The 13,919-nt window shown below is 33.0% G+C and overlaps 4 protein-coding genes across 6 annotated transcripts; 2 read left to right on the top strand and 2 right to left on the bottom strand.

Moving 5' to 3' along the window:
• Nucleotides 1-64: 64 nt before the first annotated feature.
• LOC128878025 (structural maintenance of chromosomes protein 2) lies at nt 65-4,499 on the top strand. 3 transcript variants are annotated; one of them, XM_054125806.1, is made up of 8 exons: nt 65-362; nt 586-1,008; nt 1,095-1,373; nt 1,442-2,215; nt 2,285-2,872; nt 2,944-3,565; nt 3,662-3,915; nt 4,002-4,499. In XM_054125806.1, the coding sequence occupies exons 1-8, from the start codon at nt 108-110 to the stop codon at nt 4,425-4,427; spliced, it is 3,621 nt and encodes a 1,206-aa protein (XP_053981781.1). In that variant the 5' UTR covers nt 65-107; the 3' UTR covers nt 4,428-4,499. The 3 variants fall into 3 exon arrangements, with proteins under 3 accessions (XP_053981781.1, XP_053981782.1, XP_053981783.1); XM_054125807.1 differs by having other exon boundaries at nt 681-1,008; XM_054125808.1 differs by lacking the exon at nt 65-362 and having other exon boundaries at nt 595-731; nt 802-1,008.
• A 150-nt stretch (nt 4,500-4,649) lies between these two features.
• Nucleotides 4,650-8,704, bottom strand: LOC128878026 (ribosomal protein S6 kinase delta-1). The gene is made up of 6 exons (XM_054125809.1): nt 7,918-8,704; nt 6,568-7,734; nt 6,337-6,470; nt 5,087-6,263; nt 4,914-5,009; nt 4,650-4,845 (listed from the first exon to the last, which is right to left on the bottom strand). Exons 1-6 carry the CDS (start codon nt 8,011-8,013, stop codon nt 4,744-4,746), a joined length of 2,772 nt encoding a protein of 923 aa, XP_053981784.1. The 5' UTR covers nt 8,014-8,704; the 3' UTR covers nt 4,650-4,743.
• Nucleotides 8,705-9,058: 354 nt separating this feature from the next.
• LOC128878028 (UPF0193 protein EVG1-like) lies at nt 9,059-11,258 on the bottom strand. The gene is made up of 5 exons (XM_054125812.1): nt 10,356-11,258; nt 9,999-10,132; nt 9,812-9,908; nt 9,520-9,663; nt 9,059-9,283 (listed from the first exon to the last, which is right to left on the bottom strand). Exons 1-5 carry the CDS (start codon nt 10,450-10,452, stop codon nt 9,063-9,065), a joined length of 693 nt encoding a protein of 230 aa, XP_053981787.1. The 5' UTR covers nt 10,453-11,258; the 3' UTR covers nt 9,059-9,062.
• Nucleotides 11,259-11,472: 214 nt separating this feature from the next.
• On the top strand, nt 11,473-13,248 carry LOC128878029 (uncharacterized). The gene is made up of 6 exons (XM_054125813.1): nt 11,473-11,696; nt 11,966-12,094; nt 12,366-12,540; nt 12,618-12,703; nt 12,769-12,904; nt 12,978-13,248. Exons 2-6 carry the CDS (start codon nt 12,017-12,019, stop codon nt 13,187-13,189), a joined length of 687 nt encoding a protein of 228 aa, XP_053981788.1. The 5' UTR covers nt 11,473-11,696; nt 11,966-12,016; the 3' UTR covers nt 13,190-13,248.
• The last annotated feature ends 671 nt before the right edge of the window (nt 13,249-13,919 follow it).

Here is a 13,919-nt window from a genome sequence, read left to right on the forward strand (position 1 = left end):
AACAACGATCCACCTTTATGTTTAGACACCACTTAATACTTATCAATCGTTTCCTTTCTACATTTTCTGAAGTATATGCCTCATAACTGCCATTGCCGACAATTTGAATGTTAGTATTTTTTTCGGCCAAAAGAACCCGGTTTTATCAAGATAGCGTTGTTTTAAGTTACACGTGTGATTTATTTATTTCCAAGATGCATATAAAGTCTATGGTACTAGAAGGATTTAAGTCCTACGGGAAAAGAATCGAAATAAATGGTTTCGATAAGGAGTTCAATGCGATTACGGGATTTAATGGTACCGGGAAATCAAACATTTTGGACGCTATATGCTTTGTTTTGGGCATTACAAACTTAGGACAGGTATTTTATTGCTTTTCGTATTATGTCATTTACAAGACTTTTTCAATTGTAACTGTAATGTATTCCAACATTTTGAATGGAAATAATTGTTTTGAAAAATGTAATATGATTATTTAAAGGTATTTAATCATAGTATTAAATCGTCAAGTTTTAGTCCATACGTATATTTTATTACATAGATTAATAATGTATTAAAATATAAAGGCATATTTTTCTATAATAGGTACGTGCAGCATCATTGCAAGATTTAGTATATAAATGTGGACAAGCAGGTATTAATAAAGCTAGTGTTACCATAACATTTGATAATCGTGACAGAACTTCATCACCTATGGGATATGAACATCACGAAGAGATAACAATTACAAGGCAAGTTGTAATTGGTGGTAAAAACAAATATTTGATCAATGGATCTAATGTGACAAACAAACGTGCACAGGACTTGTTCTGTTCTGTTCAACTGAATGTAAATAACCCACACTTTTTGATAATGCAAGGAAGAATTACTAAAGTTCTTAACATGAAACCTGCAGAAATTTTGTCTATGATAGAAGAAGCAGCAGGCACAAGAATGTATGAAAATAAAAAGGAGGCTGCATTGAAAACTATTGAAAAGAAGGACAGTAAATTAATGGAGATAAACAATGTATGATTTATTTTTTAATTTTATTTTATTTTATTTATTCATACTATTCATACTTACTCATAAGTCATGTAAAGAATTAATTTTAGATTTTAGATGAAGAGATAGGCCCAAAATTAGAAAAACTTAAAGAAGAAAAAACACAGTATGTGGAATTTCAACGGATAGAAAGAGAACTAGAATACTGTAAAAAAATTTGTATTGCTTGGAAGTATGTTGAAACTTTAAATGAAAGCGAAAAAGCAGAAGGAAATGTACAAGTTGTTAAGGACAAAATAGATAAACTAACACAAAGTATTATCGCTGGTGAAGAGGAAGTTAAGAATATTGACAAGGAATGTGAAGAAATATCCAAGAAAAGAGATGAGGTATGTATTTCAGTTAAAGAAATAAACTCATATTTTTATATTTTTTTTAAATACATTATTACATTTAGGAAGCAGGAGGTCAATTGAATATGCTGCAGACAGAGCTACAAGAAGCAGAAAAGAAACAATTTAAATTAGCCGCCGAAGTTAACAGTAGTAAAGAAACCATTAAAGCTGCTAAAAAGGATATAGTACAATTGAAGGACAACGTTAAAGACGATGAAAATGTTTTTACATCAAAGCAGAAAGAGTTTGCCAAAGTTGAAGAACTTTTTAAGAACTTAAAAGAAATGGATCAACAAGATTCTAATGCGCTATTAATTGCACAAGAGCAATATCAAAAAATTAGTTCTGGTTTATTACAAAGCAAAGATGGAGAAAATGCAACGTTAGAACAACAGTTGATAACTGCTAAACAAAATGCAACAGAAGCACAGACGCAATGTAAGCAGTGTGAAATGACATTAAGTCATAAGAGAACACAATTAAATAAGAAAAAGCAGGATCTGAAAAATACTGGGGATGAGTATAAAAAATATACAAAGGATCTCGAGGATAAAGAGAAAGAAGTAAAAAATTTGGAAAATGAGCTGAAGAAACTAAATTATCAAGATGGAAATGTAGAACAGCTTAGACAACAAAAACATACCTTAATAAATGAAATAAGAGCATTGGAAGAAAAAGTAGACTTATTTGAATCAAGACATCCTCACACTAGATTTGAATATAAAAATCCTGATCCCAATTTTAATCCCAATTCTGTAAAGGGAGTAGTGTCTAAATTAATTACAGTTAAAGATAAAAGGGCAGCATACGCGTTAGAGATTGCTGCAGGAGGAAAAGTATGTACCTAAATTTATATAAAATTCATTTGTTTTATTTAAGTTACTATTTTGAAACTTGAATTTCAGCTGTATAATGTGATAGTAGATACAGAAACCACTAGCAAAAAATTACTACAACGTGGACAGTTGCAAAAGCGTGTTACTATTATTCCTTTAAATAAAGTAGGTGGAAGAACAATGGATAATCAAATAGTTAATTTGGCACAAAAATTAGGTGGCGCGGAAAACGTTAAATTAGCATTGTCTCTCATAGATTTTCCAGAACATACGCGAACAGCTATGACTTGGATTTTTGGACAAATTTTTATTTGTAATGATATTGGAACTGCTAAAAAAATTGCATTTCATCCGAATATCATGAGAAAATGTGTTACTTTAGAAGGAGATGTTGTGGATCCTGCTGGTACTCTGTCTGGAGGTGCGCAATCAAAGACTGGATCAGTTCTCTTAAAATTAGAAGAATTAAAAACTATTCAAAACGAATTAAATATCAAAATAAAAAATCTCCAAAGTATCGAGACTACTCTACAAAATATCAATAGTGTTGCAGAAAAATATACGTCACTGAAGCAAACATTCGATTTACGAAATTATGAAATTAGTATGGTGAAACAACGATTGGAACAAACAGTATATTATAAATTAAAGGAAGAGGTATATTTCGCAAGTCCGATATATCGAAACGAACAACTTATCAATATTAAGTATTTTTCTTTTTTTTTTAGATTCATCAACTAGAAATAAGTATCGAGGAACTTTTACAAAAAATGAAAGTAGCAGAAAAGAATGCAAAAGAGAATACGAATCTTGCGAAAGAACTGGAAAATCAGTTGAAAGATGCAGTTAATATTCGTGAGAAACAACTGAACGAAGCTACAGCTCAACTAGAAAAAATGAAAAAGAAAGCTGAAAATAGTCGCAAAGAGTGGCAAAAACGGGAACAGGAAGCAGAAACGCTTCAATTAGAAATTGAAGAGTTGCGGAAATGTATTGAAACTGGTAAAGAACAGTTGTTAACATCGGAAGAAAAATTAAAAACGCTACAAGAAACAGCAAATCAGTTAGAACAACAATTAAAAGAAGCCAAGGATAATGTAGCACAGATTCAGGCTAATATAAGGGAACGGAAAAATATTATTAATAAACAGAACGCTCATATGCAAAAGCTTGTAACAAAAAAAGAAGACATCATAAAACAGAACAAAGAGGCAGAGTTGGACATTAAAAAGTTAAACCATGAAATTAACGCAATTAAAAATTGTGCTATAGATTGTAAACACAAAGTCTCGGAACTTGTACGAAAATACCAATGGATTGAACAAGATAAAATTTATTTTGGAAAAGCGGGTAACGACTTATTTTCTTATATTCCACTTGTAAATTTATTTTGTTTGTTTGTTTGTTTTTTGTCACAAATTTATAAGATATTTTCTTCTCTTGCAGGTGGTATTTACGACTTCAGTGTTAATAAACCCAATGAAGTGGAACAAAAAGTACATCGACTACAAATATCACGAGAACAATTGAGTCGACATATTAATACGCGTGCTATTAGTTTGTTCGATAAAGAGGAAGAACAATATAATGAAATGATGAAAAAAAAGAAAATAGTTGAAAATGATAAACGAAAAATATTGGAAACAATTAAACATTTAGATGAAAAGAAAAAGGAGACATTGCTCAAAGCTTGGCAACAAGTATTATCAATTAATTATTTTAACTAAACATATTTGTGTATTAAGATCAAAATAGTAGTAAATAATTATTTTAAATTGATTTTTAGGTAAACAAAGATTTTGGATCGATATTTAGTAGTTTGTTACCAGGAGCTAATGCAAAATTACAACCCCCGGAAAATCAATCAGTCATGCAAGGTCTAGAAGTAAAAATCGGATTTTCCGGAATTTGGAAAGAATCGCTAGCAGAATTATCTGGAGGACAGAGATCTTTAGTAGCTTTATCTTTAATTTTAGCTATGCTTTTATTTAAACCCGCACCTCTATATATTTTGGACGAAGTTGACGCCGCTTTGGATCTTTCGCATACGGAGAATATTGGTATAATGTTAAAAAGACATTTTAAACATTCACAATTTATTGTTGTATCATTAAAGGATGGAATGTTTAACAATGCTAATGTAATATTTACAACTAAGTTTGTTGATGGAATGTCAACAATATCTAGAAGTGAAAGAATAAGAAGTAAGTAGATCTATATGTAAGATTACATACATTCATTTGTATAAGTTTCAAAGTAAAATTGCAGAAAAAGTTAAATTTTATACATAATATTTTGGTTTACATGTATTGATCATTTTTTTTAAATTTCGACATACTGTAATACATCCAGATTGTTATTGTGAAATATTCATAGGTACAGAATTTTACCTGCTAATCATAAAATGTTAATCACATTTAGTTTTATTTTAAATACATACATAAGTGTTTCATGAGAGTTTCTTAAATATATATATATATATTTTTGAGAAAAGAACTTTATCAATATTGATGTACTACCTAATAACCTTACAGTGTATTTACCAGACTTGACCAATTAATGTCTTTGAAGAAGGGATGTTGTTTTATCTCAGGTATTGTCATCCTTTCGTATGGTTGGTATTTCAATATCTGCAAATTTGAGAAATTTAATATAAACTATTGTATACTTACATTTGAAGGATTATGTATAACCTTACATTAAGAAGTAGAGATTTCGCATCCTCCGACAGCTTACTAGGAATGTTAATTATGGAATGCGATTGAAATACGCACGGGTGTTTTGTCTGAAATTTCTGAAATGCGAAAGTAGTATCTCGTATCTGTTTTATATGATATGATTATAACAAAATTTATCTTTATTTTTACATACATTGCCTACTAGTAATTCATACAAGATAACCCCAAAACTCCAAATATCCGTTGCAGAAGTAAGAGTGATCATAGGCGTAAACATACACAGTTCAGGAGACGCATATGGGTGCTTATATTTCAATAAATCTACGTCTTGACTGGGTACAACATACGTCAACTGAACATGTCCATGATCATCAAGTAATATGTTATCCGGTTTTAAATCAAAGACTAGAACTTCTTGTTGATGTAACCCTTCCAAAGCTAAAAGTATTTCAGCAGCCCAGAGACGTATTACATTTTCTGGTATTATCCAAAGTTCCTGTTCAACATCCGAATTGTTTTTTGTTGATTCTAGTAATAGAGTAGTGTTCATATATTGTATTTTTTTATTATCTGATGAACAATAATTTATTTCTTCAGATTTGTTATAGGATTCTATCGACCGATTTAATTCACAGCGATCTGTAATGTTAGTAGTTTTATTACTATTTAGACGTTTTATCGCAATATGTTTGCTAACAAATTTTAAATTATCCATTGAAGAACTTGTTGACTCTTTTTCATCAAAACTCAGATCTTTACAACTATCGCTCAACGACGAATTATCGGTACTGCACTGACTTTTTATTTTGTTAGTATTGTTTAGTGGTAAATAATTCGAAATTATCACATTTTCAGGTATTTTTTCGATTACAGTGTTTTTGTTTATACCGTCAATTTGTAACGATATTTCATTAACATCCACTGATGCTCCATTCCAATCTTTAGACTGACACCTGCTATTTTTCAAATTTAATAATGTAGTGTTATCCTCATGATTCATTAAACAATGAGAATCATGTAATCGGCTAGCAACAGTATTACTTTCTTTCAAAGTTGCATTAACCGATTGCAACAATATTTGTGCCTTTTCTAACAATTGTGTCGTAGATACATCCCTATAGTTCTCATATTTTTCTTCTAATGTCATTGGATGCATCTCCATTTGTACTTTATAATTTGTACTAAGGAAATTTAAATTTTCTATTGATGCAGTAGTGCTTTCAATTTCATTTTTGGAATTGTTTTGTTCTAAAATAATATTATTATCAATGACTGATTTTTCAGTATTATTTTCCAAAACTATTGTATCACGCATTTCATTACTACTGGAGTTGTAATGTGATGTTATAAAATCCCATAACTTTCCACGGCTACAACGCAATAAAAGATTATAATTTTATTGACATGAATAAATAACAATGGTATGATATCTCTAATGTTTACCTTAGATATTGCAAAATTAAGAATGCTGTTGTTTCTGTCTCAATGCATGCATGTAATTGTACCATGTACGGTACTTGCCCGCGCAATATGTAATTACTTATATTTTCTTTATTTGTAGATGATTTTTCTATAGCCTGAAATTAAAGAACACAATTATTTAAGTTAATCTGAAAGAATATTTATATATAGAATTTACAATATAATAAATTATTTTATTTTCGAATTGTATACCTTCACGATGTTGAGACAGTTTCGGCGGACGTCCTTTACGAGCATCACCGATTCAATAATTTTGACTGCTTTATAATGTTGAAGTTCTGAGATAGGTTTACTTAATAAAGAGATATTACAATTCAAATATCTATTGTAAAGTTTCTCAGCACGCTTTAAGTATTTCGATATTTTTTGTTTAATTATTTCTGCTCTCATTTTATTTGAATCGCATTCAACTCCCGTTCGTAAACTGGATATGCCCATTTTATACTGGGTAAATGCTTCTTCGTACTCTGTAAGATCTTCATGTCTAAAAGCTGCGCTCATATGTGCAGCAGCAATTAAAATATACTGCGAAGAATCTGGCCACGATTGCGGTAAATCAGATCCATCGTGTGCCATTATTGAAGACCCTAAATCTTCAGTAGCTACATTAACTTTTGTATTATTATTTGATGTTTGTACAAGTACAATATCATTGCCATCTTTTACATTACGATTGGAGTCTTTATAACAATTGTTATTCTTAGTAGATATTAATTGATTATCCTCCAGTGTTGATATCATTTTTTCTGAATCACTATGTTTTACAAATATATTAGTAATTGTGTTCTTTGTTGTAGATATCTTTTCATTCTCAGTTTTGTAATCTGTGTTATTTAATTGCGAAGATTGTAATTCTGTACATTTAGATATCTCTTGAGAATGTTTTACTTCATCTTTGGGAACAGAAATAGATAATATGGAACACGAATTTGGTAATGAATTTTGAATACTTTTAGGTTGAAAAATATTTTGTGAAACAATGTCATCGGTGGGTAAAGCATTTATGTAAGTACGATGATCATCTTCAACTGATGTGTCAGAACTGAGAGATTGAGAACAATCGCTTAAGGAATAATCTGCGTGACTAGTTTCAAAAAACTTTATGAAAATATCACTAGAGTATAAATACGAATGCCTTCCGATAAATTCTAAAAACTTTAATGCGCTTTCTCTCCTTTCTTCGATTACTTCTGTCTCAAACCTGCCAAAAAATTTTGGCTTTGGTAACAATGGGAAACTTTCTTTAATTTGAGATCGTGAGCACAGTACACTTAATTCAGAATGAAGTTTCTTAAAATCATTGTATCGTTTCCATACAGATACTTTAGAAATTTCTTCGTGAGACGATTTTAAAAATACCTGGAAAATAAGGATTGTTATAAGTTATAATTTGATTACATTTCATAAAATGTTTGTTACAATTTTCTTCATTTAAATTGAATGCTATTCAATGAAAATATTGAAATGACAACTATTTTATTGACAAGGTTCACGTGAAAGATACTAACAAAAAATGAACATAATTTCTACAGTATAACATACCACAGATGTGACTTTGTAAATAGTGAAGCCTTTCTTATGTAGTGTCGTTTCAGGAATAATAAAACGCCTCACCCACTTATCTCTCGTGGGTGCCATCGTTTGTATATTTAAAACGTCAAACCAGAAAACTCGATAAACTTATCACTTTATCGCTCTAATTTGTGTACTTCTGGCATCGTATTTTCATTTATCTAGCTTTTTCCTTCGTTTGCGAGGCATGTATATTGCGATTGATTACTCCTCAATTACTGTCACTTGCATGCACTTGCATTTATCGATATAAGAAATATACGTGTCCTTTCAGGTAACTGTTTACGGTACATGTATCTCTAAGAATTCTACTGGAACTAGCATGATTGTTGTGTAATTTGAACAATGTTAAACGAACGTCAAAACGCGAATTTTGTACCTTCGATTGTTTACGAATTATAGTCGTACAGACCAGACAAACTAGGTTACAAAACTATTATTAAAATCTTATGTCAATGTCATACTATTTCACTTGGTTTCACTATTTATGCATCACAATTGAACGACTCAGAATCGGTGAATCCATTTCATTCGAACCTCTCACTTTCACCACCTGAGTGTTGCGTGGTGTTGCGCGTGTAACAGAGTATCGGAGACTTAACAATAGCAGAATATAAAATTAAATTTTTGTTCATACTTATACACGTGCATAGTTATATTGTTCGCTTCTTTTAAACACTTTTTATCGCAACAATTGTTTTCTAGTCGTAACCGTACCATCGGTTTTTCAACTACTTGTCACTTCTTCTCGTGTTTCGATCCACTATGCGTCGGACCTGCAGTTCACCGCTGGTAAGAATGACGTGCGACTCAGAGAACCAATGAGAAACGAATTACGTTAGGAACTAAATGTAAAATCCTAATCAATGAATGTAAAATAAATCATTTGTGTATTATGAATATATCGTTTATGTTTAGAATAATTGGAAAAGAAGAATTAAATTTATGTATTCCAGTAGATAATCCTGTTATTATTCCAAGTATAAATGTAAACGTCGTTTCGTTTATATTTAATAAAACCACCATTTTAGGTGCTTAGTTATTTTATTAAATCTAATTAAAAATATTATGTAATATATTCTGTTGTCTGTATAAAATAAAAGTAATAAAAATGATTAGTTTTCATCCAGTTGCCCTAAAGGGAGTGGTTTGGGTAATGACTTTTCAAGACACTTCATCTCCTTTCGAACTTCTTTAGACTTTTGTTTGTCGAGCGATTCAATTAATCGTAACTTATGCGCTATTTCTTGTTGTATAATAGGACGATATTTCTTTTCCATTCCTAAGCATTCCATATCGTTTAGGAATTCCATTCTTTCTTGAATTCCTCGTACCACTGAAACATCGAACAAAAAAAAAAATGCATTTAATACAAAAGTTTTGTATCGTATATAAATTTATTTCATCTATTAGGTGGACTGGAAAGTGATGTCGTTTTTGCCATCTTAAATACTTGTTTATCATTTATCAGCTCATTGATTTTTCTGGCATTGAAAATTTGCACACTAGGTGACAAAAAGCTGCTTTAATATAAAAGAAACGACATTACTTTTCGGTCTACCTAATACTTACAATCGTCGATAGGATCAACATCGTCAGGAAAACGTGGTTCACGCCTTGTTTTGTGAAGTATTTTTGGACCGTGAGGAGTTTCCGGCATGTCTTCCCCATACGTCATCATACAAGCCAAATGACGCTTTTGTCTTTCTTTGTTGGCTGGATTTTTTATAAGAAAAGTAAACGATATTACTAATTCATTAATTTAACTTACATCTACTTATTAATTTGATATTCTATGCCCGAGTATATTACATTGCCTTCTTTTAAATCCTAGAATTATTATAATTAAAATACATGGACTTACGTAAAGGAGATGTTCTCCTATACTGTTCTCTTTCGTACGCCCCGCTTTTAATAATCATATCTTGCGACCGTTTTTTCCAAACCGTAGGCATCATTACCTAAGGGCATATGACTGGTTAGAAAAATAATCTCGTCGCTTTTTATTAATCACTTCATCGATACTGATTCAATTGCTCTACAAATTTTACTCGATACTCGGAATCATGTTTATTTATTTTTCCGCTTGATCTTTCCATGGGAGGCGGCAAGGATTCACCCTTATCGATCGCTTCTTGAATAGATTTCCTCTGCATCATGGTCACTTTAGACTCTTCCATCAAAACTAAAGTAAAGAAATGCCGCGTAAGTAAATAGAGCGAGTAATTTTCAAAATGCGCTGAATCCTGTGTAAAAGGCTTTCTTTCTTTTATTTGTAAAGATATTTATTCTGATCTACATAGATCGTTGCACCCGCTTGGTACAACTTCGGAAGGTAAATGGAGCATTCACGCGCCTCTTAGATCGAAGGTGGTTGAAACTTAGCGAGACAATGATATTTAACGTACGTTTGATTAGATTTCTCGTCTCCTCGCTGTATTTAGCTCTCGGTGGATGATGAAACGCGCCCGCTCCCATTTCAACCGTCTGATAGTTCCGGTCCATTGTAACCACTTCCCGCGAAGATCGTATTCAAACCTGTCAACGCATCAACGTAGATTAATTGCAAATTGTCACAATTCATGGCACGCTAAACTAACAATCGCGCTACTAGTTACCCGCCGCGATGCAAACAGAAGCTCAGAGTTTGCGTCATGTTTCTATGGCTACCTTCGAATATGATTCAACTCGATCGAATTAACTTTTAAACGGAGTGGAACTTTCGACGTTTCTACTAACGAGGAGCGTTACCTAACTGCCAGTAATTGATTAGGGAAGAATGTTCAAAATCGTATCGCTTAAGATCGCTTTTATCTTATACTTCCAATATACATGTATACATGTATCGTTATGGTTCTCTATCATCTTATCGTGCTTCCCTATCGTTTCAAAAATAAATGCTATCTACACGTGGCACGTCCCACCGCTGAATACTTTTTTTTTTACGTACAAAACCAACTGTTGCTGAATTCGTGTACCCGCTCCGCTAAGTATACATATACACGCTCCGTTTACATTTTTTTTTTTCTTCAAAGGTCACCCCATCCTTTATGCGTGGTTCGGCACGCGGCAGACAATTTTGTTCAAGATGGAAAACATTACGCGAGCTAAAGAGTTTCATTTACTTATGAAATATACGACTATCGTTTACAAAAGTAATTATTTTCCCTGGCAAATTGATCTAGTTCAAGCTCGATAAAATTCAACTTCGAGGGATGTTTCCGAATGGCCTCCAGAGATCATTCCAGGGTCGAAAAAAGTTCCTCAACTCTTTGAACTCTTTGAAATATAGTTCCAATCATGACGAAGGCGAATTATTTATCGATACAATTTTGCTTACGAGACGCATCTACAGTAGCAAGAAGTATCAATTTTGCGTGACTGTACAAAAATGATCAATTGGGAACGAATACACCTTGAAGGATGCGGCAGTGGTTCACGCTGGTGCGCATGACGTATAATCTAGCGTTAGGGGTTACCTTCCAACCCCCTGACCGAAGCAAACTCGCGTTTTGCGCGTCGAAGGCACATCGCGAGCGAGAAACGAGCGTCCCTCGATTTCTGTTCCCCTTTCGAGCCACGAAACGGCGCTTAAACGAGGGTAAGGTCCTCGAGCATCCTTTCACTTTGTTACGCTTCGTTCGACAATCAGATTTTAACGGTTTTCATCGACCAGAGACAGGGAAAGTTATTGATTCTCATTGTGAATTACACTTTCCAGTGACATTCGTTGCTCCTTTTACCCCCAGGTGAGTAACGACACGTTATATTGCTTGCTCCCATTTCGAAAGCCAATGAATTAACCAACCGATGGCCTGATAGCATTTCTTATAAGCAATACTTCCTTTACCGATGCTATCCTTTCTTCGAATAACACGATCGCAGCGACTACTTGATTATTTCCATTTCTCGTTATGTTTTGCGAGAAGCTTTTTAATTACTTCAACGAGTCTCACCGACTTCACTTTGATTCCTGCAATTAATGTTTCATCGAGTAAATGCTGTTTGAAATTTTCAGGGATAATATACGTATAAATAAGAAGTTTCATTTTTTTATCAAACGAGCAAGATGAAGGTGGGATTGATGAAGAAATTCCACTGTTTCACTTTGAAACAAGGCACAGCGTTTATAGCCGTGTGTCAATTGGTAAATATAACAGTCATCGAATTATTAAAAAAAAAAAATCTAAGTAAATATAGTTTAGAATATTTTAGAAAACATACGAATTTGTCTTATCTCCGATTTTGGAAGCACGCTCGAGCTTCCAAGAAAGGATTCTTATCCTTTATCGTTTCACAGAAGCAACAGAGTTTCTTGATGGATTAGGATTCCGTTTTGATTCATCTTTTAAAAAAATAATTTTTTACAAAAATTGTTTAGATCACTGCATCGGATCTAATGCATTTTTCCACTACAGTTTGTGTCTGTGTTCGGTATGATATTTTTGGTTCTGGCATTGGCCCATGCCATGGTCATCCAAGAAATGGTGGTCAGAGATACGGAAGATGCTCTCGCGAGGGAAGCCCTGGAAGATATATCATCGAATCATCTTAACACGAAGAAAATGGACATGGCGCATCATAATGCAACTGGTACTTACAAAACTACGCCGTAACGAGCTTACACCGAAGATTATTGTCATACGTTCCCTCGTAATTGTTTGTTGCAGAAATGGTTTACGCGATATATTGCGGATTAGTCGTTATAGTGATACATTTTATTTCCAGTATTTTGCTTCTATACGGCGCGCTGACGGTAATGATATTTTACGTAGAAAAAGAATATTTACTTGATAAAAACAAGGTAATTTATTCTGGTAGAACAATCGTCACTTCATGGCGCCGTGGTTGATGGTGACGATGACGATAATATCAGCGTTCACGATTTCCTTGTTCTTGGTAGAGCAAGACTGCCCCTTTATCGCTACTCTTGGCGGTAAAGCAGGCATCTATGAACGTACGTTGACAAATATTATTCTTTTAGTTATTATGTCGCGTTATTGCTTAAAAACATTGGTTTCTTTTTAAAGGTATGTTCATTCTCTGGCTCATATTCTCGAGTTCTTACGTATGGTTTGTGGTATACAGCGCTTACAAGAGCCTTGAAACAAAAAAAGGGCTGACCCATATACTTCACGGTGTGAAGAAAAAGACGCCGCCAATATCGTCCAAATCGCCCGTACCAGTCATACAAATATCAAAAGCGGTTCAAACATGCGCAAATAAACCGTCCGAGGTTTAAAGATACTAGAAAGGCGCAAAAGTAGCTACGAAAAATCGGATTTATTCATTACAACGGATGTGAGTTTGGATTCGGTGGCGAGCTTCTCGCTGTTGAAAGACATTCATAGATAACATTGATTTTTAAATAAATTTTACAATCGGCATTGCAGAGATGGGCAAAATTTGATGAGAACGCGTAACGAACTTTTCTTATTCTACGTGATATTTAATATTATTCTGGAATTCAAATTTTATTTTTTTTTGTTCTTTATGTAATTAATAAATTTGTCCATCGTTGCAACATTGACAGGGATCTGCGATTGAATAATCGTAACATTTCAGAAACTAGTCGAAGTTGAACATGGAAAGAACGGAGGTTTTAACGATGGCGAGAAGATGGTAATATCATGGTAGGAAAACACTGTGCGTGTTATATGACATGGCGAAGATGTTTCACTTTACAAAGCTCAAAAAACGATCTGCAGTACAAAATGCTTGCTTCATATATTACGCATGTTATTTCTTGCTCGTGCATATTACAATTAATTGTTGACAATTTGCGTTGTACAATAACGATACTTTGAAACCACACACTGAACAACAACGCACAGACTTACAATTATTCTTAAATCTGTAATGATGAAACTGCATATCGAAATACGACGACGCATACATCCTAACATAATTTTCAAGTTCTGTTATCGTCACGATAAATGTGAATTCACTTATGTTAACGACACTACATTCAA

Source organism: Hylaeus volcanicus, chromosome 6 (genome assembly GCF_026283585.1).
Source record: "Hylaeus volcanicus isolate JK05 chromosome 6, UHH_iyHylVolc1.0_haploid, whole genome shotgun sequence".
NCBI lineage: Eukaryota > Metazoa > Arthropoda > Insecta > Hymenoptera > Colletidae > Hylaeus > Hylaeus volcanicus.

Excerpts from the sequence above, each read along its gene's own strand:
- LOC128878025 (XM_054125806.1), top strand. The coding sequence starts at position 108 with ATGTTAGTATTTTTTTCGGCCAAAAGAACCCGGTTTTATCAAGATAGC. Across the intron at positions 2,216-2,284 it reads AGATTGCTGCAGGAGGAAAA|CTGTATAATGTGATAGTAGA; the intron begins GTATGTACCTAA and ends CTTGAATTTCAG. Across the intron at positions 2,873-2,943 it reads ATTATAAATTAAAGGAAGAG|ATTCATCAACTAGAAATAAG; the intron begins GTATATTTCGCA and ends TTTTTTTTTTAG.
- LOC128878026 (XM_054125809.1), bottom strand. The coding sequence starts at position 8,013 with ATGGCACCCACGAGAGATAAGTGGGTGAGGCGTTTTATTATTCCTGAA. Across the intron at positions 6,471-6,567 it reads ACTGTCTCAACATCGTGAAG|GCTATAGAAAAATCATCTAC; the intron begins GTATACAATTCG and ends CTTTAATTTCAG. Across the intron at positions 5,010-5,086 it reads ATGAATTACTAGTAGGCAAT|AAATTTCAGACAAAACACCC; the intron begins GTATGTAAAAAT and ends TTCGCATTTCAG.
- LOC128878028 (XM_054125812.1), bottom strand. The coding sequence starts at position 10,452 with ATGGACCGGAACTATCAGACGGTTGAAATGGGAGCGGGCGCGTTTCAT. Across the intron at positions 9,909-9,998 it reads AACATGATTCCGAGTATCGA|GTAATGATGCCTACGGTTTG; the intron begins GTAAAATTTGTA and ends ATATGCCCTTAG. Across the intron at positions 9,664-9,811 it reads TAGGAGAACATCTCCTTTAC|CCAACAAAGAAAGACAAAAG; the intron begins GTAAGTCCATGT and ends TAAAAAATCCAG.
- LOC128878029 (XM_054125813.1), top strand. The coding sequence starts at position 12,017 with ATGAAGGTGGGATTGATGAAGAAATTCCACTGTTTCACTTTGAAACAA. Across the intron at positions 12,704-12,768 it reads TTCTATACGGCGCGCTGACG|AACAATCGTCACTTCATGGC; the intron begins GTAATGATATTT and ends TTATTCTGGTAG. Across the intron at positions 12,905-12,977 it reads TAAAGCAGGCATCTATGAAC|GTATGTTCATTCTCTGGCTC; the intron begins GTACGTTGACAA and ends TTCTTTTTAAAG.